This window comes from Tursiops truncatus, chromosome 4 (genome assembly GCF_011762595.2).
Source record: "Tursiops truncatus isolate mTurTru1 chromosome 4, mTurTru1.mat.Y, whole genome shotgun sequence".
NCBI classification, from domain to species: domain Eukaryota; kingdom Metazoa; phylum Chordata; class Mammalia; order Artiodactyla; family Delphinidae; genus Tursiops; species Tursiops truncatus.
Window position 1 is genome coordinate 138,266,832 of NC_047037.1, and position 27,436 is coordinate 138,294,267.

Genomic DNA, 27,436 nt, shown 5'->3' on the forward strand with positions numbered 1-27,436 from the left:
GAGATTCTTTTTGTATTTTATTCTTCCACCTGCCTTCTGAATTTTTAAAGGCAACAAGATGAGAGCAGTCTGTTAATATGAGTAAAGACTATATGCTTAAGGGGAGTCATGAAACCTGTTAGAATGAATGCTTTGCCCTGCAGAACCATCCCAGCCTGTGGGGTCTGTGTTTAGGAAGATGATGTCTTTGCGCGCGCGTGTGTGTGTGTGTGTGTGTGTGTGTCGGGTGGGGTGTGTAGGAGGCCCTCAACTCTAGTCTGATGTTTTGCACTCTTTTCCTTACTGTCTGTTGACCTTACACTTTTCAATAATAATGTAATTTTTGTTAGAATAAGATGGAAGAAATAACTGCGGAGGGAGCAGAAGGGGAAGCGGAGGAAGAGGAAGCTGAGAAAGGAGAAGAGGAGGGGCCAGGAGAAGAAGAAGAAGGAGAAGAGGAAGAAGGAGAAGAGGAAGAAGATTCTTAGGCCTTTTCATGCTTTATTCTTCCACTTGTCCAGGTAGCCACATCGCTCTGGGGTTGAAGGTTCGTTTATTACAGTCTGCCATGTAGAGCACATTTCTCTTGGTGATAGACGTGGATTTCAATTCGATCTATTTGTCTGTCTTCCCGAGGCCCTGGGCTGCCCCTTCCTGGAGCCGCAGGGCTGGTGAACTCTACCGGACCCGTTTCTTGGGCGCTAGGGCGAGAAAGGCCTGTGGTTGGTATGATTTCTAGGAAAAAGCATAACTTTGAGGTGAGGAAGAGTTTGTTTTGTACTTCCTCCCTCCTCTTCCTCTTTATTTAAGTGGAAGCACAGGACGTGTTGTGTTATCAGCGTTCTATCACATGGACTCCTTTACTGACCAACATACTTATGTATCCATAGGAGAGTTTACAATCAATGTTCATGACGATGGCAATAAATTACAACCTAAAAATACCACAGAGCTGGCTGCTCATGAAAAAAGATATTGCTACTAGAGATTCAAGGATAAGTGCTTGATATTACATTTATTCAATTATATTCATTGATTTATATCAAAATATTCGTTTATTCAATATTAGCCCAAACACTCATGTGGAAACACTTTGGAATATGGTGAAGTCACTTGAGGTAACTTTGACAGGTACACTTGCTGCCTTGTAATTTTTTTTAACATCTTTATTGGAATATAATTGCTTTACAATGGTGTGTTAGTTTCTACTTTAATAACAAAGTGAATCAGCCGTACATATACATGTATCTCCATATCTCCTCCCTCTTGCATCTCCCTCCCACCCTCCCTGTGCCACCCCTCCAGGTGGTCATAAAGAACCAAGCTGATCTCCCTGTGCTATGCAGCTGCTTCTCACTAGCTATCTATTTTACATTTGGTAGTGTATATATGTCCATGCCTCTCTCTCACTTCATCCCCAGCTTACCCTTCCCCCTCCCTGTGTCCTCAAGTCCATTCTCTACATCTGCGTGTTTATTCCTGTCCTGCCCCTAGGTTCTTCATAACCTTTTTTTTTTTTTTTTTAGATTCCCTATATATGTCTTAGCATCTGGTATTTGTTTTTCTCTTTCTGACTTGCTTCACTCTGTATGACAGACTCTAGATCCATCCACCTCACTACAAATAGCTCAATTTCGTTTCTTTTATGGCTGAGTAATATTCCATTGTATATATGTGCCATACCTTCTTTATCCATTTATCAGTCGATGGACACTTAGGTTGCTTCCATGTCCTGGCTATTGTAAATAGAGCTGCAATGAACATTGTGGTACATGACTCTTTTTGAATTATGGTATTCTCAGGGTATATGCCCAGTAGTGGGATTGCTGGGTCATATGATAGTTCTATTTTTAGTTTTTTAAGGAACCTCCATACTGTTCTCCATAGTGCTGCCTTGTAATTTTAAACTTATACTGACCATTAAAAAAGAATTATGTATTTCTTAATAGTCTGGTGAGTGCCACATAAATATATTAATAAGATAATGATAGTGGATATTGAGATCACAGGGGAAATGCTCAAATATTGTGGGCCATACAGATAAGACGGTAGGTATGAAAACATCAAAAGATCATGAAGAGCTATAAAAATATCTGGTTTAACAGACAGTTAGCAAATACCCATGTAAATGTTATGTTTTTATTGACCTTTTTTATTTTATTTTTAATTTAATTTATTTATTTATTTTAGTTTTTATTGACCTTTTTTATTTGACCTTGCAACCAAGGCAGCTGTTTATTCTCTAGGGCAGTGAGGCTTACAGTTTGCTCTGGTGCCATAAGTGTTCTTGTTAATTTAAATTAAAAAAATTTTAGTCTCCTTTCTGTCCATTATTATGCCTCCGCTGAAACATGTAAGATAGATTTGGGGGCTGTTGATATCAGGGGAGCAGGAAGAAGAGGAGGATGATGGAGTGAGCGCTGGACACACAGCAGGTCTTCAGTTAAGGTCTGCGGTCACACTTGGAGCCTGCCTAGTGAAGGGCGGACAAAAGGCTTCCGCTGGATAAAGAAAAAGAAATCCCCAGTGCTTGTAAATATCGGCTAACAAACAGCTCTGCTCTATGTACCAAAGACCGATTTGAATATTAGAATCTCCCCTCTTAATTTACTTACACTTATACATAAAATACTACTATTAAAAATGAATATATTTTTAGGAAATCTTGGAGCTGGTGGGAGTAGCCATCACATTTTATTATCGGACCAGGAAAGTTTCATCACTCCTTTATTCAAATTACAAAGCAAATCCAGCCCATCCTTTGATGTTTTCCCAGGTGGTTTCTTTCACGTTGTGGACACATAGACATCTATTTTAGGGCCAATGATTGTCCTTTTGGAAGTGATCCCATTTCCTTTCTTTATTTTTTATTTTCTTCTAAATAAAAGAAAATAAAAAATTACTATTGAGCAGTCTGTTGTCAGTCTGATTAGTGTCCCTAATCCCATTTCTAAGGAATGAATAGGGGCCCAGTTTTGGCAAAAAAGAAAACTGGCGAGTTTTACTTTTAGAAATTTTATCTGAAGAATGATGGGAAAGGAAAATATGCCAATATTTATCATTATACCCACTCCCCCAACAGTAAAAGACTCATAAATACTGTTTAAATTCATTTCCATTCACTCCGTTTGTAAAGTTCTTTCAAAATTATTCAATTTTAATGTAATTATAAAAAAATGTTGAATGTGAAATGACACAGCTGAGAGGGAATCCTTCATGTAGCCAGATGGCTTGATAGGCTGATTATGGGGGAAAAAAAAGGCATATATCGCTGTGGCCAGCCCATTTTGACTGTTTCTCTGATGGCTTCTAGTTTGGAATTACTATATTTGTCATGAGGTCAAAATGCCTGACACTGAAGGAGGGAATCAGACAGCTTCCTAAAACCCACTCCCGACCCCCGGAGAGATCCAATGTCCTTCTTGAAAATGCAACATGGCTGTGCAATAAGGCATTTCACTGGGCAGACCATTCAGTGTCTAAAGACAAACCCATCTCATAGCTCATGGATCTGCCAGGCAGATTCTAGGACTGTGTTCTAGGACTGTGGCAATGAATGGAACTATGAAACATTTCTCATTTCCTGTGTTTGAAATTGATGCTAAATTGATGCCCCAGGAGAAACAGTGTATAGTCTGAGACTGAGTTCTGTCTCCTTACAGGCTGCTGCTTAATACTGTCCTCCAGTCTAGCTGTGGCCCATTTCAATTTCCTCCCCCAGGACTAAGTTGTAAATTCACCTCTCCATTTTCCATGAAAATGCGGTGGGGAAACTATAATTGAAGGTGTCAACTTCCTTCTTTTTTTTTAATGTTGAAATCCAATTTATTTCCAAAGGCTCTTGTGTCTTTATTTTTACATTCTTACATTTTCTTGCCTGAAGCAATGGTATTTTATGACTATTTCATTTCAAAATTATAAGAGAAACGGCCCACAGACATCCCTACCAGTATTAGGAGACAATGTCTACATCCCTTTTACGATAGTATCTGCTTAGTATTTACTTAACACTTCCCTGTTAATCATTCTCAATTCCTTTTGCATTTAAAATTTTTAAAATTTTTTATCAATTTTTATTGGTGTATAGTTGCTTTACAATGTTGTGTTAGTTTCTGCTTTTACAGCAAAGTGAATCAGCTATGCGTATACATATATCCACTCTTTTTTGGATTTCCTTCCCATTTAGGTCACCACAGGTCATTGAGTAGGGTTCCCTGTGCTATACCGTAGGTTCTCATTAGTTAACTATTTTATACATAGTGGTGTATATATGTCAATTCCTGTCTCCCAATTAGTCCCAGTCCCTCCTTCTCTCCTTGGTAACCATAAGTTTGTTCTCTACGTCTGTGGAAGATATCAACTTCCTTCTGTGTTTGATAGTTTAGCATAGAGAAAGGATATAAAGATCATTTGGTTTTCCATGAGAAAAAATGAATTTCCTTTCTTTGCACTTGACGAGTAGTGGTTTCTAGAATAAAAAGCAATACTTCCCTTGATTGCCTGTTGAAGAGTTCAGTTTTTGATAAACATTCTCTGTCTCTCGTTAACAGTCTTCTCCCTAATATTTTCCCTTTCTTTTAGGAAACCCAAGCCACGAAGCACCATTTCAACTCTCTTCCCACAAACCAAACTCAACAAAATGCTTTGGCCCGAAGCTAGCACACGTCTGTCAGTACATCCAGGGTTCACCGAGGAATTGTATGATCCGACACGGTTAGATCTCCATGCATACACCTGCTTAATCATATCAACACGAAAGCAAATGTGAAGATAGCACATGCACACCTTCATGGGCCTGACATTTGTGGCCTTTGCTTAATTTTTTGCTCTGCATGAATAGACCCTCTAATACCCTGAAAAAATTTCAAAATATAGAACTTCTCTTCGTGATATGACAAAAGTATTTCTTTGTATGTGCCTTATGCTACTTTTCTCAGAATTAGCTTTGAAAATGAAGAGATTTATAGAGAACAATCATACTAATAAAGATGAATAGCAATATCTTGTCCCAAGGAGGAGATTTCTTCATTTCTAGTCTCTCTGTGTATAACCTGAACTCCATCTGTCTCTTGCAGAGCCTGAATGCTCAGCAGAACTTTTCTGTCTCCATTGGGATTGATCCTTTTTGTTGCACTGATTATTCGGTCCATGTTTTCAAATGTCATGTCTTGTTATGTCGTATTTATATTACACACCGCTGCATACACTGAAGCCTTGTTTAAATGTCACTGCCGTCCACATGTGTAGGGGTCAGGATGCAGACAAATAAATTCTCCACCCAGTGCCCTTTGCTTGTTTCTATGCTGGAGGGAGTGGCTGCTTCTGCTTCTCTCGCGTTGGCGTTGATTGATTTGCAGTCATGGCTGCTACGTGCAAAGCCCGTGACTGTAATTTTGCCTCTTGATGCTGAGTGTCTGTTCAGCAAGAGCGGGTCCGGCCCCATGACTTGTTCACCAGGTAGGTTTGAAGCGATTCTCTGCTCACCTGTCCCATCTCAGTGTCTGATAGCTATGTTTTTCTTTATGGTAAGAAGTTGCTGACATCTCTCCCCTACCCGTGTATGTGCTGCTCCGTGTCTTTTTCTTGCAGCCAACGTTGCTTCTGTACTCTCAGAAGGGCCCTTCCCCTGCTGTTTTCCTAATTAAGGACAATGATGGCCATTGGTGGAGTGGCCATGAGCTTTTCCTCCTTCTGAATCTGCCTATTGATTTTGTAGCTAAGCCTGTTGGTGTCTTTGGGGAATGTAGTCTCTGGTGGCAGAAGTCGTGTGGCTCACAGGGTCTCTGGCAAACAGCTCTTTTCTTGTTACCTTAGTAACAAAAAGAGGAATTTTGAGGAGAATGAAGATGATTTTATTCCAAATTGTTGAAGTACACTACTTTGAAGACATTTCTCCCTAGTTAAAAATAAGGTGAGAGGGGCTTCCCTGGTGGCGCAGTGGTTGAGAGTCCGCCTGCCGATGCAGGGGACACGGGTTCGTGCCCCGATTCGGGAAGATCCCACATGCCGCAGAGCGGCTGGGCCCGTGAGCCATGGCTGCTGAGCCTGCGCGTCCGGAGCCTGTGCTCCACAACGGGAGAGGCCACAGCAGTGAGAGGCCCGCGTACTGAAAAAAAAATTAGGGTGAGAGACTGCAGTGGGATGGAAATTCATATAATTAAAAATTAGTTCCTATTTTGTACTTCGTTGCATTAAATTATGTCCCGTCTAAAAAGCATCACAATTTTATAGCACCTCCGCACCCATATAGGCTTTAAGTTTTTGCTGTTGCTTGGGCTGACTTTTAGCTCTTGTGGTAGAGTAGGATAGAGATAGATTTATTTAGCTAGGTGCCAGTTTCCCTCCTATTTCTCATATTTTTAAATGAAGATAAATATTTGTGCTAATAATAAGCAGAGTAGACCACTTATTTAAATTGAATTAATTTTTTCTTATGTTGTCTTCCTGTAGTTAGGAAATTAGTATTCTCGTAAATATTCTTTAGTCACTCACATTTCATTTTCTATTAAATACTATTAAAATGCAAAAATCACTTAGGTCAATAATACCATGTAGCTAGTATCAGTTCTCTTTCAGATTTGGTTTCACCTATAACCTCCAGTGGCTAGTGGGTCCAGTGGCACAGTGACAAATAGGGGCTGTGTGATATCAAAATATAGTTTAAAAAAATCCACTTGCTTTATCAATATAGGAAGTTTCTAGAAACTAAACAGCATTATAAATATGCAAAAAAGAATAACTCAAAAGAAAAACCCAAGTGAATAAGCAAAATCCGTCTGCAAAAAAAGAGAAAAGACCAGAGACATGGAGCAATTCTATGATGATCTGAAGCTAATAGAGTTTCAAAGAGTTGATTAGTCTACAGAGGGCCTGAACATTCAAAGTAACTGTTTCTTTTTTATTCTTTAACTTGAAAAGCAAGTACACAAAAATTTGAGTGCATTTTTTAACCACTGAACAGTAAATACTTCCTTCTCCACTTTTCCTCTTTGGGGTTTCCTTGCATTTCTTTGGGCTGTAATATTCCTTTGTTACAAGGATACAAGATATGCAATAAGGAGGGTTTATCGTTGTCATCGACTTTTCTAGATTAAAATGTGAGAGGTGTAGAAAGGGAGTGGAATGTTTTGCCTGCAAAGTTCCTTGAGGAATATTTAGAAAAGTTTTCTTTAAAAAACAACGTAAGTGTCAAACCTGTGCAAGGGTGGTGAGGGTAAGGCGACCCTAGTGAGTTGTAATAATAGAGAATGACCACTAGGTGGTGATAAAAGACAAGCTCCTTGATACAGCATTGCTGTCCCGGAGCGCCGCTGGCTACGTGTGCTGTTTAGGGTACTGTTGAGGTCAGAAGGTGGGCATACATCATTACACTTACAAATAATTTTATGACAAACGTCTCTGTATGTAAAGCATTTGATAATGGAGTATTTTCTTATAATACATGCCAAGGAATAAAGTTATTGGATTAAAGCAAAAACAAAACATAGCAAAACAAAAAAAAACACACACACACAAACACACACACAAAAGAAGGTGGGCATAAAGTATTTGCCCACCAGACAGAAGAAAAACAAAACGCCTCCAAACCCGTTGGTCAATTAATCAGTATATTGTTTATAATGTTTTTATCCAAGACAATTAATTTTGGGCAAAATGTTGTACATTCTTTTTTTTTTTTTGCGGTACGTGGGCCTCTCACTGCTGTGGCCTCTCCCGTTGCGGAGCACAGGCTCCGGACGCGCAGGCTCAGCGGCCATGGCTCACGGGCCCAGCCGCTCCACGGCATGTGGGATCCTCTCGGACCGGGGCACAAACCCGTGTCCCCTGCATCGGCAGGCGGACTCTCGACCACTGCACCACCAGAGAAGCCCGTTGTGCATTCTTAAAAGCCGTTAAAACCAGTCATTGATGTTTGAATTTCACACCCTTGCGTTACATAGAAGTCTAAAGTCGGTCAACAACTGATTGCCTACCGACAATTTTGATCAAGATACAGGATTGTCCTTTAGCCTGTAAATGGCTCCAGCTCCTCACTGAAGTGTAAACAGAGCCCCGATTAGCCAAATGGCTGATTGTCTTCTCCTGTTTTAAGCCTTTTAATCCTAATACAACATATTTCCAGATGTTTGGAAGTAGACTCATGGTCCTTGCAAAAGCCTTCTTTTCACTGGTGCCTGAGATACTCGGCTTTTTGACTATTTGTTTTGGAAGGACTTTCTCGTAAGTAGAAAATCTCTAAAACACATCAGTCGGTCAGACAGCTCTTCCAGAACCAGACATCTGGAGCTTGTTTACAGATGTAGTAATGCTCTCAGGGGTGGAAGCTTCAAGTCAGGGAAGGGCTGCGCCAGGTGGGTGTGAGTAGCGCGGAGGGCGCGGGGGTCAGGAAAGAATGCGGGGGGAACACGGTCAAGTCCAGCAGACGCATCTTGTCAGCTCAGGAGGGTGACGCCTTTCCTCACCGACTCACGGGAAGCAAACTCACCGCTTAGGATTAAAATCAGGCTGCTGGATATTGTGTTTCACAGTACTTTTGCTTGCTGACATTTATGGGGTGCCCGCTGTGAGTCGGGCTCTGTATCGAGGGTTCTACGTGATCCCTGCAGTAACCTGGTGAGGTGGACACGGTACCCGTTTCACGGATGAGGAAGCTGAGGCACGGGGACGTCCAGTCCTCGTGTGAGGTTACACAGCCTGAAAATGGCCACGCTGGGACGGAGGTCTATGTGTGTTCTGATCCAAGGCCAGGGCCGGCCACCCAACAAACACTTTCCTCTCTGCCCTTGACCACTGCCACACCCCTGGGACAGTGCCTGGCTGGGCGGTGGGCAGTGGGACCTTGCCCACAGAGCGCCTCCTTCCCCGGCCTCCTCTGGTCCACGTGTTCTGTCTTTAGACTCAGGGCCAGGCCCCGGAGTAAGGTGACTCGTACTTGTTGGCTGTGATCCACTGTGTGCTGGTTTCTTAGCTAAGCCATCAAAGAAATAAAATAAAATAAGATAAAATGGGAGCTCCCTGGTGGTCCAGTAGTTAGAACTCGGCACTTTCACGGCCGGGGCCGGGTTCGATCCCTGGTCGGGGAAATAAGATCCCGCAATCCGAGCGTCCGAACAAACAAACAAACAAAACCCCCCAAAAAACAAACAGAAAAAAAAAACATTGGAGGGTAATTCCATTCCCCTCATTCTCAAGTTCTTGGGCTGCTCACTGTGGCCACAAATGCCAGCCCCAGTTTTAGAGAGATTTGAACCACCGTCAGCTGACAATACTCTAGAAATTGACTGGTGGTGGCTTTAGACCCCAAGTCTTAGGTTCCAGAGAGAAAAACTAAAAATTGTCATCTGTCTTTTCCAGTCTGGTTGCCCTTGGGTACACTCCACTAACTGATGCTGAAGGAGTGCCCAGAAGTCCTCTGGGGCTGACCTGTCAACCACTGTCCAGTGATGCCCCCGTAGCGGCCAACCCCTCACGGTAGTTGTAGCTGAGGGGATGGTTCCTTCAGGCTCCTAGAATGACTTAATGAGGTAAAGTATACCTTCGTCCCAGGACATGAATTTTAGTTTGCTTGTTTTGTAGCAGGTCACTTTTCTCTGTGGTCTGTTATAAAAAATGTTTGTCTTCTTGGTCTACCCCTGGAATGAAACAAAAGTTATCTAGGGAGGAAAATAAAGCTCTTACTAGAAAACATCAGACTCATAGAATAATTTCTCCTGAGCCTGCAAAAATAAAGCAGAGAAATGCAACCTGGCTTTATTTTTCTCTAAGGGCTACTCCTTAGATAGATATCTCTATAGATAACTTTCTCCAGCTTTTAACTACATTCAGAGAGATTTAAACCTTGAAATACTGGTAGGTCAAATCCACTAAAAATGTACCTGATGGTGTTTCAGAGTGGTTACAGGAGGATTTCCATGGTATGTGGAGATTATCTGCAAAATATCTAGGTACGAAAATGGGAGTTGTGCGTGGTTTCTGAACACACCTGTTGGTGGTTATCCACCTGGATTGAATTCCTGGAATGTTTTTAGTACAATGATGGTATCTTCGACTCACTGTGAAGATTCTTGGTGGGGTCAGGCACCAAAGTATTTTTAGAAGCTCCTCAGATGTGAAGCTGGGTTTAAGAAATCCTGGCCAGGAGGCATTTAGATCCTGGGAAACACCCAACTCTTTCTCCCGCACCTGTATGGGACAATAAAGTTGATCACTCCTCGTGGACTTTTACAAAGGAACCAGTGGTTTTCAAATATATATATATATATATATATATATATATATATATATATATATATATATATATTTAAGCCATGGAACACTTTGTTTAAACGGATCTCCACATAAAAATCAGGTGGAAGGAGAGCTGCTCTGAATGTAATTACAGGGACCTTGACCCCCAAGGGGACTCAATTCAGAGTACAGTTTGAAAACACTTTGCCTGGTTGTAGAGTTTTCTTTTTAGATCAACTTCATTGAGGTTAATTTACACAATAATATGCACCTGTGCTGTTTTTCCAACACTAGCCAGTGTTTCAATTTTCTGACACTAACTGGATATCTTCCAAATCAATTCCTACACTGTCTCTTGGGGTTAGCTCAGTCCCATAAGACTGCCCCAACTTCAGACACCAGCGGAAAATGGGGTCCTCAGGCTTTCTGCATTTCTGTCCGGTGGACTACAGGTCCAGAGGCCCCTCTCCTCCACCCCACCCCCAGGTTTGACGATTTGCTAGAATAACTCATAAAACTCAGGGAACCACTATACGTATAATTATAATCCGTTATGTAAGATACAAAGGAACAGCCAGATACACAGGTATGAAACCCAGCAGGACCCTGTGGGGGTCCTGGTCACAAAAGCCTTCTGTGTCCCCTGTTTCTTGTTTGTAGGAAATAGGTTTCATTCAGCCTCCTTGACCTTCCCTGAGTTCCAAAGGGTTAGATACAAAGAGTTGCTAATCAGGGAAGGGAGGAGATGCAGAGACAAGGGAGGAGCAGTGAAGGAGCAATAGTGCAGCCTTGGGGCAGGGTCCTGGCTCCCCCTCAAGGGGTACAATATAAATAACAATATCTTTGAGTTCTTCTGTAGAACCAGAGCTCCCACCCGGGTGGAGGATGGTAACTTCAGGCCCAGGGTAAGATTCTTGGAGCACTGCCCTGTAACCTCACCAGCCAATCAGAAAACAGCCACACACCCTGCAGCCCTCACCCCAAATTTTGCCTAAAAAAACTTTTCCCCCCAAGCCATCAGGGGGTTCGGGGTTTTTTTGAGCACACGTTCTCCTTGCTTGGCCCTGCAGTAAACTTTTTCTGCTCCAAACTCCAATGTTTCAGTTTATTTGGCCTCACTGTGTGTTGGGCACACAAACTTTATTCGGTAAGTGGTACATAGGGCTAGGTCCAGAAGGGTCCTGAGTACGGGAGCTTCTGTCCCTAAGGAGTAGGGCAGCACCACTTCCAAGTACATCACCGTGTCCAGCAACCGGGAAGCTTCCCGAAACTTATCTGAGTTGTTGTTTTTGTTTTATCTTAACATACACACACTACTATATATAAGACAGAGAACCAACAAGGACCTACTGTACAGCACAGGGAACTCTGCTCAATATTCTGTGACAACCTATATGAGAAAAGAATCTGAAAAAGAATGTATATGTATAATGGAATCACTTTGCTGTACACCTGAAACACAACATTGTAAATCAACTATATTCCAATAAAATTAAAAATAAATAAATAAAATAAAAAAATTAAGGTTTCCTTATGTAGGCACAGTTGAGTAAACCATTGCCACTGGTGACTGAATTCAATCTCCATCTCCTCTCGCTTCCTGGGACGTAGGATGGGAAGCGATGAACGTTCTAACCTTCTAATCATGTGGTTGGTTTTCTTGTCCATCAACTCCCATCCTGAAGCCATCTAGACCCCCCCCAACTCCTCACCTCATGATTCAAAGGGGCTCTTTTGGATCCACTTTTATCACTAAGGAAATTCCAAGGGTTTTAGGAGCCTTGTGCCAGGAATTGGAGACAAAGACCAGAAATATTTCGTATTATACCACAGCACCCATTTTAAGGGTGCAGTTTGATGAGTTCTGACAAATGTGCATATCCATGTAACTAACAGCCCCGTCAAGATACAGAACCTTTCTATCACCTGGTCGAATTCCCTTGTGCTCCTTCGTGGCTAATCCCTCCCTTCCACCCCATCCCCAGACAACCACGACACTGCTCTCTGACACTATAGATTTCCCTTTCTAGAACTTCATATCCATGAGTGAAACAACTCTTTACTCTCTTTTGTCTGGTTTCTTTCCCTCCTCAAAATGTTTCGGAGATTCATCCATGTTGGTGCTTGAATCAGTAGTTTAGAAACCATGCAACCCAGACTGGGACTTGAACCCATGGTCTTTTCTTTTTTTATTTTACTTAATTAATTAATTTTTGGCTGCATTGGGTCTTCGTTGCTGCATGCGTGCTTTCTCTAGTTGCGGTGAACGGGGCCACTCTTTGTTGTGGTGCGCAGGCTTCTCATTGCAGTGGCTTCTCTTTGTTGCAGAGCATGGGCTCTAGGCACAAGGGCTTCAGTAGTTGTGGCACACGGACTCAGTAGTTGTGGCTTGTGGGCTCTAGGGTGCAGTCTCAGTAGTAGTGGTGCACGGGCTTAGTTGCTCTGCGGCATGTGGGATCTTCCCGGACCAGGGATTGAACCCATGTGCCCTGCATTGCCAGGTGGATTCTTAACCACCGCACCACCAGGGAAGTCCCACCGTCTTTTAATTAAGATCACACACCTGGGCTTAGGACTTAATGAAGTTCAGGTTCTTGATGTCTTGTTGCAGAAAGAATTCAGTGAGAGACAATGTGATAGGTAAGAAGTGGATTTATTTAGAGAGAAACACCCTCCGCAGACAGAGGGTGGGCAATCTCAGAAGGCGAGAGGCCCCGAAATATGGGGTGATTATTTTTTATGGGCTGGGTAACTTCATAGGCTAATGAGTGGGAGGAGTATTCCAGCTATTTTGGGGGAGGGGCAGAGATTTCCAGGAATTGGGCCACCGCCCACTTTTTGATCTATGATGGTCTCAGAACTGTCATGCTGCTGGTGGGTGTGTCATTTAGCTTATTTTAATGTATTACAGTGAGTGTATGAGGCTCAATGTCCCCTGGAAGTCAACACTTCTGCCATCTTGGACCTAGCTGGTTCTAACTAGTTTTTGTCATGTCCTATGGCTATGTCATCTTTTTTGTTTTTTGTTTTTGGCTGCGTTGGGTCTTCATTGCTGTGCATGGGCTTTCTCTATTTGCGGCAACTCTTCGTTGCAGTGCACGGGCTTCTCATTGTGGTGGCTTCTCTTGCCACAGAGCATGGACTATAGGTGCATGGGCTTCCGTAGTTGTGGCACTTGGGCTCAGTAGTTGTGGCTTGCAGGCTCTAGAGCACAGGCTCAGTAGTTGTGGCGCACGGCCTTAGTTGCTCCGCGGTATGTCGGATCTTCCCAGACCAGGGATCGAACCTGTGTCCCCTGCATTGGCAGGCAGATTCTTAATCACTGCACCACCAGGGAAGTCCTTTTGTCATCCTTTTGATGGTTGTGCCCTGCCCCCTTGCCTCTCACTTCAGTTTGTACCCTTCTACTGCTGAGTATGGGATTACCAGAGTTTGTTTATTTATACATCTGTTGATGGACATTTGAGTCTTTTCCAGTTTCTGGCTATTTTGAAGAAAGCCGCCATGAACATTTACAGACAAGTCTTTTTTGTACACAAATGTTTTTTATTTCTCTTGAGGAAATACCAAGTAAGGGAGTTTCGATTGTAGGTTTCGGTTGTAGATGCACTATAGAATGCATCTGTCATTCACCTTTGTGCCCCAGAGCACAGCGCCTTGAGCCCAAGTGTTATGTGAATTTCTTGGTCAGAAAAGAGAACTAATACCTAATGAATGTTTGCTAGGTGTCAGATACTCTTGAAAGGATTTTTCATTGATTGCCTTACTTAATCCTTCCAATGACTGTAAGACCTAAGTGTTATTTTTACAGAATTTTATTTCCAGCTGGGGAAATGGAGGCTCAGAAAAGTTAAGTGGTCAGCCCTGGAGCACACAGCTAGGAAGTTGTAGAACTAGGATTCAAACCCTCTTTGACTCCAAAGGGCAGGTGTATTTGTTCCTACTATTTTTGGTCCCTCCTCAAACAGCTAAGGCCGTTTAATTTGTGGGAAAATCTTTAAGTTCTCCAGAGAGCCTCTGTGGGATCAGTAGAGCCTCTCTGGACACAGACACAAGTCAGATCCTGCTGTGATGGCCTCTGAGGGTGAGCCCATAACCCTGGGATGCTGTATCATCTACTGTTGTAAATGATATACGGTTAAAAATAAGAGAATCATCAGGTGGGTTTAACGTTTTTGCCTGCAGTGTCCATGTTATCAGTGTTTGGCTGTTCAACGAATTCTCCATCGCCATCTTGTGGACGTTTATCTGGCTCTTCACGTGTTGATCACAATCGATAACGCTTCCACCATGTCATTGGCTATTCTGTATTCTGGAGCCTTTTTCTTGAGCCGTGGGAATCTTTTGGGGGAAAAACGAGATCTTTGTGGGATCCAGGGTTCAAGATTTTGTATCCATCCATCTCCTTCAAGTGGGCGTGAAATATAGGAGGGCAGTTGCTACCAGAGTTCAGTGGGGCACACAGGGCCAGGATAAGGACAGGGTGGGCTGGAAGTGGGGCTGACCTTGCTGGGATGCACTGGTTTGCTCCTATCGATGAACAAGATGTTGAAACACTTCTGCGGCCGTAGGTAAATAGCATACTGCTCTGGCTCCCTTCCTGGGACACCCTCCTCTCCACTGCCCCCCAATCCAGCAACTAAAGGGTTAGCACCTGTCTCCACAGGGGGCCCCCAGGACCCTGTTCCAATGTCTTGGCCACTGTCCATTCCCACCGGTTGGCCCCATGACATGCAATTGTTAAGAAGTTAGAACATAACTCCTCGCTAAAAGTCATTTTCAAAACAGAAATGTACAGGCATTGGGTCAATCATATTTTTACCCCACTTTTCATTATTAAAAAAACCAGCTACCTGTTGTTTTATCCCTTCATGATGCATGCATGTGCTTTAGGCATAAACAATTAGCTAAAGTCTATTTCCAAGTTTTTCTGGCTGTGCCAAAGCGCAAGCAGACGTTATAACACAGCAGTACAAGCACTGATTTTGGGGTTAGACAGCTTCACTTTTGATTCTTGGTTCTGCTACTTCCTAGCAGGTGTGATCTCTGGTGAGTTATGGAGAGTCACACAACTTCTCCATGCCTCAGTTTTCTCATCTGTAAAATGGTTATGGTAATATCTACCTCACCGTTGTTGTTAGGGAGAAATGAGTTAATGGGTGCAAAGACCTCACACCAGGTGTTCCCGAAGTGTTGGCCACTGTATTTCCATTGAATTCTCGTGGATTCGCTCAGCGAGCGCTCCTTTCAGACAGTTGAGGCCGCAGCTGTGGATTCCAAAAGAGCTTATTATAATGGCTTCAGACCGACTTTGTTGAAGTTGATTTTGCCTCCATGCTTTTCTGTCTTCATTTTTTGGTCAGAGAGTCTTTCGCTAAGGATTAATTGGTTCAAAATAGTAGAAAGTAAAGAGAAAACAGGCTTTAAAAATGAAAGACAAACATAATGCTTGAGTTTTGCATTTTGGTCTTTACTCTTTTCGCCTATAGATTTGGAGGGAAGCAGGCAATCACTGTGGGCCTTGCATCTAAAATCAACTGAAAGCAAAGAAGTATATGGCTTCCTGGGCAGAAACCCTGCAAATTCCTTAGGGTTTGAATCTTTGATTTTAAATCATTCATGGCAGATATCGAGATTCCTATTCTTCCCAGCCATTCTTTTCCTTGGTAAGACCGTATTTCTGAATTGAAATGACAGGCACAGCTTTTAAAAAAATTTTATTTTATTGAAGTATAGTTGATTTACAATGTTGTGCTAATTTCTGCTGTACAGCAAAGTGACTCAGTTACACACACACACACACACACACACATACATACACATTTTTTTGTATTCTTTTCCATTATGGTTTATCACAGGATATTAAATGTAGTTCATTGTGCTATACCTTGTTGTTTACCCATTCTATGTATCATAGTTGGCATCTGCTAATCCCAAACTCCAATCCATCGCTCTCCCACCTCCCCTCCCCTTGGCAGCCACAAGTCTGTTCTCTATGTCCATGTGGCTTTTTCTGTTTTGTACATAAATTAATTTGTGTCCGATTTTAGATTCCACATATAAGTGATATCGTATGGTATTTGTCTTTCTCTTTCTGACTTACTTCACTTAGTATGGTAATCTCTAGTTGCATTCATGATGCTGCAAATGGCATTATTTCATTCTTTTTTATGGCTGAGTAGTATTTCACTATATAGATGTACCACATCTTCTTTATCCATTCATCTGTTTATGGACATTTAGGCTGTTTCCATATCTTGGCTATTGTGAATAGCGCTGCTATGAACATAGGGATGTATGTATTTTTTCGAATTAGAGTTTTCCTCTCTTCTGGATATATGCCCAGGAGTGGGATTGCTGGATCATATGGTAACTCTATTTTTAGTGTTTTAAGGAACCTCTACACTGTTCTCCATAGCAGCTGCAGCAATTTGCATTCAATTTACATACCAACAGTGCAAGAGGGTTCCCTTTACTCCACACCCTCTCCAGCATTTGTTATTTGTAGACTTTTTGATGTTGGCCATTCTGACCGGTGTGAGGTGGTACCTCACTGTAGTGTTGCTTTGCATTTCTCTGATGATTAGTGATGTTGAGCAGCTTTTCACGTGCCTGTTGGCCATCTTATGTGACAGGCACAGCTTTAAGGGCAAAAACTAGAGAGAAGCTTTCGTCCTAAAAGTGTCAAGAAATAAGATGGAAAGGTAGGCTTTGTGGTGTGTGTGTGTGTGTGTGTGTGTGTGTGTAGAAAAGAATAACACCAAAGAAATGGAAGCATGGAGCAAGAAACGGAGAGCAGGGAGCTTCCAGCTCAAATGCACAGTCCTCATGATGACAGTGCATGAAGCCACCGCTTCCTCCTTCATCCACACACAGACCCAAGGAGAAAGGGCTATAGATGGTAGATAAGGTTTTCTAAAAGATTATGACCATTTTCATATGAGTGCTTCCCTTGTGAACACCTATTCTTGGTTAAAAGTTCATTGGTTGTATCTTGGGGAAGACAAAGGAAGAAACTAGAAATATACCTAAGAAAAGGAAAGATTTTTTTTGGTAAGTGATGATGATGGGAGATTATTTTCAAAGATGCAATTCCAGATAAAGTTTTCTTTGTTTTATGAAAAATAGTAATACAATGGAGGTCCCAGAGTCCTCTTTCCTTTTACCAGTATAATCTCGATGTCAGCTAAGAGTAGCTGTCCTTTAAGATCTACTTAAATTTGGCTCAAACCCCTGTTTCATTCATAGAAGAAAACCCATCCCCCATTGGGAAGTTTTCAAAGCAAAAGATTATCTTGATGACATGTTAGTTTAGTGGAGAGAAAAACTACAATGATTGTATGTTTCTGTATACATATAACATGCATATATACACATATCTGTTATAGTTGCTTTCACTCAATTAAAATAATTTTTAAGGTAAAAAGAAGGACTCAGCAGGGATAGGTAGGCAAACCAACCCTCTTAACATGGGTCTTTTTCAAAATAGTTACAGCGTTCATGTGGCTGAATTTGGACTGGTCTGATCTTGTCAGATTTGGCTCACTGGGGTGTATTTGTTGTGTCAGTGAGTATTTATGTTCTTCATATTAAGTAAAATTGGTGGCATAGGTGGGATTCAAATCTGCATATTATGACATCCCAAAGTGGTACACTCAGTCAGTCCAAAGTCATGGAGAGAACTGTGAATTTTATCTAAGTGCCTTTCCTCTGGTCTTGCTCATGTTCAATCCATAACCATCAGCCACATCAAACCTTATCATGTCACTTCCCTCCTTGAAATCCTCCCTTTCCTGCCTGTTGCTTTTAGCATGAAGTCCAGACTCTTCTGTGTGTCTAAAAACGCTCTACAATGAGGCTGTGCTTTCCAGGGCTGGTCTTCTCTCTGCCTTCCCCATCACACTTGAGCCATAGTTAATTGCTTTTTTAAAAGGGTCCTACTGAGCCACTGTCTGTGCTATTCTTTCTCCTCGAGTGCTTTGGCTCAATCCTAGAAAAACCTTTTTGTTCAGATCTTAGCCAAGACATCATTTCCTCAGTGCAGCATCACCTGCCCACAGCTCCCCTGCCCCCATCTCTTCTGTGTCCAGTGAGCCTCCCCTAGCCGTTCACACACTCCATTTATTTAGAACTCTGATCACCCTATTAAATCATAACCCAAGGCTGTCCTGGGAAACTGGGTGATAGCCACAGAAATCAAGACTTCCAGGAGGAGTGAGTGGTTAAGCCCATCAGGTCACTCTTTAGTTCTCCTCTTTGACCAACACAGAAGGAGAGGTGATCGAGGAACTGTAGTGACCACCGTTGCAGCCTGCTGGGGTCTGTGATCATGCAGCTGTTCCTGAACTTTCACTTGGTTTGCTTTGTCAGGGCTGGGAAATGGTGGGCACTACCAGAGCTTGGTGATGGGCTTTCCAGTTCACTTTCTTTACCCGGCTGGGGCAGCGGTGTACCTGTCTATGCCACCCCCGAAGCCAGAGACACCTCTGTAACTGAGTCTTTGTTCTATAACCATTGTGCTCTTAACATTATGCATATTCCTTTATGAAACGTGTCAGGAGAACACAGAATCATGGATGACACTGGATGAAATGGGAATCAGTCAATCAAGGAAACTCTTGTGAATATATTGAGGCAAGAAATTCAGTTCATGAGGCTGGATTATGTGGCCCCATTTGCTCAAAAACGTATTAACAAGTTGTACTTAAATGTGATATTTCTAACTCAGTGGTTGGCCCTGTAGGTCAATGTGTGGTCTCCTTCTTGTTCTGTCTCAGCCACGCAAGTGTGCTTGGCTGTTGCTTGGACACACCACGTGTGCTCTTGCCTTCTCTCTTTCTGTTCTCTTCCTGGCATGTCCTCCCTCCGTCTCCATGTATGACTCACTTAGGTCACAATAACCACAAAGTGGAAACAGCCCAGATGTTCAATCAACTGACGAATAGATAAATAGATGGTGGTCTCTCCATACTGTGGAGTATTATTCACCCACAGCAAGGAATGGAGGGCTGACACAGGCTCCAACACAGATAAGCCTTAAAGACATTACGTGATTGAAAGATGCCAGACACAGAAGGCCACATATTGTAGGACTCCATTTATATGAAATGTCCAGAGCAGGAAAATCCAGAGACAGGAAGGAGATCTGTGATTGCCAGGGTCTGGGGAGAGGGGATAAGGGTGAGTGGCTGCTAATGGGTATGTTTTTTTTTTTTTTTTTTGGTGGGGAGACTGGGTATGAAAATGTCCTGAAAGTAGATTGTGGGTTTGGTTGCACAACTCTGTGAATACTCTAGAAACCACAGAACTGGGCAGTTTGAAAGGGTGAACTGTATCACAATAAAGCTGTTATTAAAAAAAAAAGTGAACTCCCTGTCCTTTTGATACTCATTATCTCCCTTTCTTGATTTATTTTCCTGCTAATCTCAACTTACTATACCATTTATTCTGTGTACCGTCTGTCTTACATCCCTGGGTTATAAACTCCATGTGATTAGAGATTTTTGTCTGTATTATTCACTGTTGTATCTCATGAGCCTAGAATAGTGCATACAGTAGGTGCTCAATAAATATGTGTTGTCTAGTTGATTCAATAAGTGTGACTATATAGTTGATCCTTGAACAATATCAACTGTGGGGTTTAGGGGCGATGACCCTTCATACAGTTGCAAATCTGACTATAACTTACAGCCGTCCTCTGTATCTGGGGTTCCCTATCTACAGATTCAACCACCCTGGATTGTGTAGTGCTGTAGTATTTACTACTGAAAAAAATCCATGTATCAGTGGACCCATGCAGTTCAAACCTGTGTTGTTCAAGGGTCCACTGTCTATACGTTGAAGCTGGCACAGATGTCCTTTCCAAAAGATGATAAAAAGATTGTTGCTTGGATGAGGAAAAGAGAGCAAACATGGAGGCACTTTCGTGTTAGGTTACCATAAGAAAATGACTTAGTGAAACTAGGTTTGGGTTGAAAACCTCAGTATAGACTTATGACTTTATAAGACGTAAGACTCTCTTCTCTCAGTGAGTAACTAAAGGCTCCTTTCTGGGGTCAATTTGCCTACAACTGTGTGGGCCCAGCAACTAACGTTCAATCTTTTACTCTCTCTTCCCCCCGGGAAAACTTATAGTGTATTAATAGAAAACTTGAGGTTCATTAAGGCCAACTGATCAGGAAATGATTGCCATTGAAATGATAGTTTGTTACTCACAGTTCCCAAAGGAGGGGGTGCTTCTGTGCCATGGGGGGGCCACACGGGGAAGCACCAGGGTGGGCCAGAAAGCAAAGGGAGTGGGAGAAGTATGGGCAAAAGGCTTGACTGTGGTTCTTGTGGAAAGGAACAGCCTAGGCAGGCAAGCAGGCTTAGGGTGGGCTAGTTTGAATAATTCCAGTGGACTCTGGGGCCTAGGGACTGCCTACGTGTTTGGTACCTGGCCCTGATTAGGACAGGGGGATAGTAGCCCAGAATGTGAGAAGAAGGGGTCACAGAGTGGGTTCTAGACATGTTGCTGTGCATTTGGAGAGCTTGTGAATTGTTGACTATCTCTAGGAATTGGCCAGCCCTGGGAGGGGCAATCTTTCAAGGGTCAGCGAGATCCTGGATGCGAAAGCATCAGGACACAGAAAATGTCATGGTTAATACACCTGAAGGGTAAATAGCGCTAGGTCTTAGATCTTGGAAACCAAGATAATCCTGAGGTGTCTTGTTTTGAGAATACAGAAGGGTTTGGGGGTCAAGTATATACTGGAATGTGATTGGAGGCCATCTATAAAGGGGTTTCCAACAGTTGGGGTGGCCAAGCATTGAGGAGTTGGGTCTGCAAAGCAATTATAACAGCCAGATGGAACAAACCAAGTCTATGAGAACCTTAAGTCTATGAAGATGCTGAACAGATCCTGGAAGGTGCCAGGGACCTGTGTCCTAAAGTGGTTGTAATGTTCACAGGGGCTTATATGTTATCAGTTCCAGGCACACCGTAAAATAATTGAACTAAGTTATGAGCTCTTCACTAAAATTTTGGCCAACACCCAGACATTATTACTCTATATAATGGAGATCTGTGATTGCCAGGGTTGCTTTAGACTTGTTCAGGTTGTTCTGTTGGAAGTTGAGAATGTATACCATACTTTATTATTCTGGCCAGCTTGTATTTTTATCAAAGTGTTTGTTGTGTGTGAAAACTGAGAGTTTGATGTCTAACAATTTCTAACTGTTAATTGTATTTCAAATGCTTGGGTCACACACACACACTCACACACACACACACTTTGCACGCATGCATGCACACACACAATTGGATCTGCCACTCCAAACTCCTAAAATGACACAGCTACCCTGCCCCTGGAATCAGGGAAATAACTCTGCTTCTTAGCCAGAAATATGCTGGGGAAACGTCTCAGCGAAAGATGAAAATCAGCACAGCATTGTTTCCCTAAGCCTTGTTTCTTTGGTAACCTTTACTCTCTGCCTCCCAGGCCCAGTTCTGAAGCCAACAAATGTTGCAAAAGGCAGCAGATGACCTCATCTAGTTCCTATTCCTTGAAGTCCGGTCAATACTTGATTTTACTGCTCCTTGTTGCTTGGTGGCACTTGGAGGGGCCAATTTTATGACGGTGCTTAAGTGGCCCCAACGAATTCTGAGTCACAGCCCAGACTCTGAGGCTTCCTCCTTAGCTATGCTCTGGAGAATGGACATTGGGACAGAATGACTGTTCTGCAGAGAAAGTGGGTAGAACTGAGAGTTTCTTAAAACTGGATCCTTGTTCTATCCTCTAAATAATGTTCTTGTTAAAGTCAGGGGTGGTTGGGTGGATTCTTTCATTTAGTTAAACTATAAGCAGAAAAGTGAATCTGTATGGTCTGCAGGGAAGGTGAAACAAATAGAGATGTTTCCAGAGTCATGAATAGATACACATCAGAGTCAGGATTTGAACCCAGATCACTCCGTGTCTCAAGGCCATGACTCACCATCTCCATCCCTGTGTATACATGACAGATGTTGTAAACATTGTAAGCATTGTAAATACTCGTTTTCTGAACCTTCTTCCTCTTTCTCGCTTCTTCCTCCCGCCCAGGGCTCCTCCTTCCACTGCCCCCTCCCCCCCTCCTCCCGGCCTTCTTTCTTCTCATTATTATTATTATAGCCACCACTTATCAAATGTTTACTAGGTTGTGTCTTGAGTATTGTATCAAGCATTTCACCTACGGTATCTCAATACATTTTCTCATACAACTGGTGTCATCATTCCCATTCTGCCACGAGGAAACTGACACTCAGAAACATTACGTGGCTCACCTAAGTTCTCAGGGCTAGCAAGGGGCTGGGATTTGACCCCAGATTTCCCTGACTTCATAGCTGGTGCTCTTAAACTATCATGAAGCACAGTGCCTTGATATCCACTTCTCTGTAAATCTTAATTGTGTAAAAAAAAGCACATAGCTTTCCCTCTTGGCATGGGTTCAGTGGTACTCAGGCCCTGTACGTTTTGTAAAATTCCAAGGTCAGGGACTTCCCTGGTGGCGCAGTTGTTAAGAATCTGCCTGCCAATGCAGGGGACACGGGTTCGAGCCCTGGTCCAGGAAGATCCCACATGCTGCGGAACAACTTAAGCCTGTGCGCCACAACTACTGACCCTATGCTCTGGAGCTTGCGAGCCACAACTACTGAAGCCCACAAGCCACAACTACTGAAGCCCACGAGCCACAACTACTGAAGCTTGTGCTCTACAACAAGAGAAGCCACCGCGATGAGAAACCCGCGCACCGCAACAAAGAGTAGCCCCCGCTCGCTGCAACTAGAGAAAGCCCGCACACAGCAGCGAAGACCCAACGCAGCCAAAAATAAAATAAATAAATTAAAAAAAAATTCCAAGGTCAGTAATAACGCCCCTGGTATTGTTTTATACTAGCGTAGATTGGGTTGACTTAACTTCATAATGACAGTCGGGACCTGGGGCCCATATAGGCATGTGCTGCCCTCACCTTGGCTGGTGTGTGCGGCCAGCTTCCGGCAGGTTCTCTGTGAGAGAGCCCTCCTGGAGCTGCGGCTGCTGAAGTGATGCAGACAATGTCCCGGAGATCTTTGCTTTCCTCTAGGGCCCAGCATGGTCCATCCGTGCTTCACCTTAAATAATTCTGACCACTGGGAAAGAACTTATGCCTGCAAGCCATAAACGACGGTTTTTAGCTGGTCACTGCAATTCTTACTTTATTATATCAGTAATACATGTTTGAAGAGGAGTGTTTTTCTTTTTGTTTCTTTTGCTTATTGAAGTAACTCATCACAGGATTCCCTGGCAGGAAACCCCACCAAGATGTGAAATAGACCTAACGTAAGGACGTTTACATAAAGGCATAAATTCCATTTGTCAAACCAAGCAACGTGCACCATGGTTGATAAAAACACATGAAGCTCACAGTGCTCTTGAGTACCGGAACCGAGATGGATTTTTCTTTGATGTCAGAAGGTCACGATGGTTTTTCATCCAAGAATAAAACAGTGGAAACTCTGTGAATGGAGACCAAGAAGCCAATTTGTTTTCAAGCAATATCTGTAATCTGGAAAGCACCCTAGGAGGGCCTGGCAACTGTGGCAACGGCATTGCCACATGAAATGGCTCTCAGAGCTCAAGGGGCTCAGGCTGGAAGGCTAATTCCTACAACAAAGTCTTTTCTGTGTTCAGGTGGACCCAGGAAAGGCACAGGCTGTGACAGTGGCCATGACAGACCTTCAGCCCGAGGACCCGTGAGGGAAAAACGTGTCTTAATTGTTGCACCGTTAATTATTTTATGAAAAGATGAATGAAAAATGCCAGCAAACCCGATGAATGTGCCCATGTGACTCGGGCTCCTCTCCTAAAAGGTTATCTTTGCTTCATTCGACATGTTACCACATAAATGCATTTGATGGTCCACAGAGTCTGAATGTGTTCTTTAACTAGTTTTCATTTTATGTACAAATTGCACAGTAGCCAAAGCTGTCTCGAATGTCTAGAAAAGCCTGTGAAAGCCATCGTTTCTCAGAGTTTGCTTTAAAATAACCTCCACTATTAGAATATTATGCTTCCATTAGGTGCTGCTTTAGTTGGTTTTGCCACTAGTTCCCCACTCAGAAATGAAGTGGGATTAAAAGTAACACCTTTTTCACTTTGCTGTACACCTGAAACTAACACAGCATTGTAAATCAACTATACTCCGATAAAAATTAAAAACAAAGTAGCACCTTTTTCATGATGTGTGATTCCCAACGTTCTCTCCTTTAGTCTCATTGTTTAGGGAGTTTATTGTCAACTAACAGATAATCAGTGTGTTACAAATTCAAGACAAAAATAGATCCCAAGTTAATAAAATGTTTGGGATGGGAAGTATTGAGCCTGAAAAAAGGTTTAATTTTGAATTTTAAAGAAAGAGAATTGTTAAGTTTGGAAGTTTTAGTGACAGTGAAAATGTGTCTGAATTCCAGTTCATTTTGGTCAATGACAACAGCTATGTTGGAAGTTACAACGGTAAATCCTAGGCTTTGTGGTTTGATCTTGTTTTTTTAATCTTCTATGTGTAAGATTTTGGATTAATTACTTAACCTCTTTTTAGATGATTTCTTTCTTTAAAAAATTGAGGCAAACTTGGTATATAACATTATTATCTTTCAGGTATACAACATTATAATTTGACATCTGTGTACACTACACAGTGATCAGCACAATAAGTCCAGCTGTCATCCGTCACCATACAACTGACACCCTTCACCCATTTCGCCCACCTGCAATCTCCTTCCCCTTTGGTAACCACCAAACTGCTCTGTGTATCTATGAGTTTGTTTCTTTTTTGTTTTGTTTGTTCATTTTTTTTTAGAGTAAAATCATATGGTATCTGTCTTTCTCCGTCTGACTTATTTCACATAACGTAATACCCCCAAGGTCCTTTGTGACAATCTTCATTGTCACAAATAGCAAGATTTCATTCCTTTTTATGGCTGGATAGTTTTCCATTGTGTGTGTGTGTGTACATATATATATATATCCCCCACATCCTCTTTATCCATTCATCCATCAATGGACCCTTAAGTTGTTTCCATACCTTGGCTATTGTACATAATGCTGCAATGAACATGGAGGTGCATACATCTTTTCAAATTAGTGTTTTTGTTCAATTCTTAATTTTTTGAGGAATCTCCATAATGGCTTCCACAGTGGCTGCACCAATGTACATTCCCACCAACAGTGCAGGTTTCCCTTTTCTCCACATCCTTGCCAACACTTATTTGTTGTCTTTTTTATGACAGCCATTTTGACTGGTGTGAGGTGATGCCTCACTGTGATTTTGATTTGCATTTCCCAATAATCAGTGATGTTGAGCATCTTTTCAAGTGCCTGTTGGCCATCTGTGTGTCTCCTTTGGAAAAATGTCTATTCAAGGATTTTGGGCCTTTTTTTTTTTTTTTTTTTTTTTTTTTTTTTGCGGTACACAGGCCTCTCACTGCTGTGGCCTCTCCCGTTGCGGAGCACAGGCTCCGGATGCGCAGGCTCAGCGGCCATGGCTCACGGGCTCAGCCGCTCCGCGGCATGTGGGATCTTCCCAGACCGGGGCACGAACCCGTGTCCCCTGCATCGGCAGGCGGACTCTCAACCACTGCGCCACCAGGGAAGCCCTTGGCCATTTTATAAATTGTGTTGTTTGGTTTTTTGTTGTTGAGTTGTATGAGCTCTTTATATGTTTCAGATTCTTGAGTTCTAAAATGGGGATAAAAATAACACTACCCTTCAGAGTATTGTGAGCATTAAACGAGCTAATCGATGTGATGTGCTTAGTTCTGTGACAGCAAGGGTTCAGCACTGCTTTCTAAAATTGGCACATGCTTAATGGACCAATTATGGGTACATTCATCAGATCATGTGTGCATTTCTTTGGCAACCATTATACAGTCGAGAATGTGGTGGTGGAAGGGTACAGTAAAGGTTAGCCGATCTCTTGCCTTGGCTTGGAAGTTATTCAAGACGTTAGCTTCAACTTCTGGACTTGACAGCTCACCATAGGATTCACTATGGGATTGGAAAACCATTCTGCTCCTTATGCAACATCCTGCCCTGGTAACAGGAAGGAGGTTCTTTCTCCAACAGGCAAGAGTTAGAAATGCACTGTGTTCCTTGGACAACTGCTGTCCTGGGGTCTAGAGCAAGGAAAAGGGAGCGCTAAGGGGAATTCTAAGGATAAAGAATCATAGACGAGGGTCCAGCCCATTTCCATCCCTGGAGGCTTGCATTGTGGGTACAAATCCCTGACAGCAGCGTATGCTGTGGATCTTAAATTCAAACATGAAAACAGTTGGAAGTTGGACTGTGTCTTCCAGTAGGTGTCTTGGGTTTTGGTTCCTCAATTCATAAGGTCCCAAGAATGGGATCTGCCAGGAGCCTGTGTGTGAGGTCATGAGTCTATGGCTCTGGAGGGGGGAAGGGCAGGCCTCCCGGCTCTTCTGATTTGTGGCTGTGTGGCCTCGAGAAGCCTTGGTTCATCAGGAGAGCTGTGAAGAATACTAGAACCTAACCCACAGGGGTGATGTGTTGATCATATGCATATACTCCAAGTGTCCAGCATAACTCATGGTACCTCCGAAGCCCTCAGCTCAAATTAGGCATAAGGGCTTCCTATTAGGTGTAGGGACTTCTAACTGCCTTAATGCAAGGGCTTCCCTGCAACTTCCCCCTGTAGCTCCAAATTAGGTGAGTTCCCTGTGGGGTTGGCATGGGGTGGGCAGGGACTTGTGGGACTCTGGGCTGTAGACACAAGCGTTCTGCCTGCCCCACCACCTTGGGCTGCAAAAATTCATGGAGTCCCCCTGGGCAACATGTTTGGGAAAAGTAAGCAGCTTGCCAAAGGCTGTTGGCTCCTAGAGCCTTCAGAGATCTCTGTGGCAGGACCCAACACCTCTGCAAAGCTGGCTGGGAATAGAGAGGTAGTTCTCTCTGTCCCTGTCTCTGTCTCTGTCTCTGTCGCTCTCAGTAAGGCAGCAATAGAAGCTACAGGGCGGGGCAAACCCTACCACACTCCAGAAGACCAAATTAACTGTACACATGTAGAGTAACAACCCAAGGAAAGTCAAGAACTTTCTTGAAGGGGTAAAGGCTCCAAAGTGTGGGTATAAAATATGTTGGGATATCAATAAACAAGGACTTACAGGAACAAAACCTAGAAGTTTGCACCAAGTGCCCTTGACCTACAAGGCAAGCCC

At 42.9% G+C, this 27,436-nt stretch overlaps 1 protein-coding gene across 4 annotated transcripts in view; it reads left to right on the forward strand.

The window, feature by feature from the left end:
- Nucleotides 1-4,980, forward strand: part of SH3BGR (SH3 domain binding glutamate rich protein) — a 74,273-nt gene extending 69,293 nt beyond the window's left edge. For all 4 annotated transcript variants that reach the window (XM_073804520.1, XM_073804519.1, XM_073804521.1 and 1 more), the window contains 2 exons: nucleotides 330-500; nucleotides 4,561-4,980. In XM_073804520.1, coding sequence (XP_073660621.1) covers nucleotides 330-467 — 138 coding nt within the window. In that variant the 3' untranslated portion in view covers nucleotides 468-500; nucleotides 4,561-4,980. The remainder of the gene's footprint in view (nucleotides 1-329; nucleotides 501-4,560) is intronic.
- The last annotated feature ends 22,456 nt before the right edge of the window (nucleotides 4,981-27,436 follow it).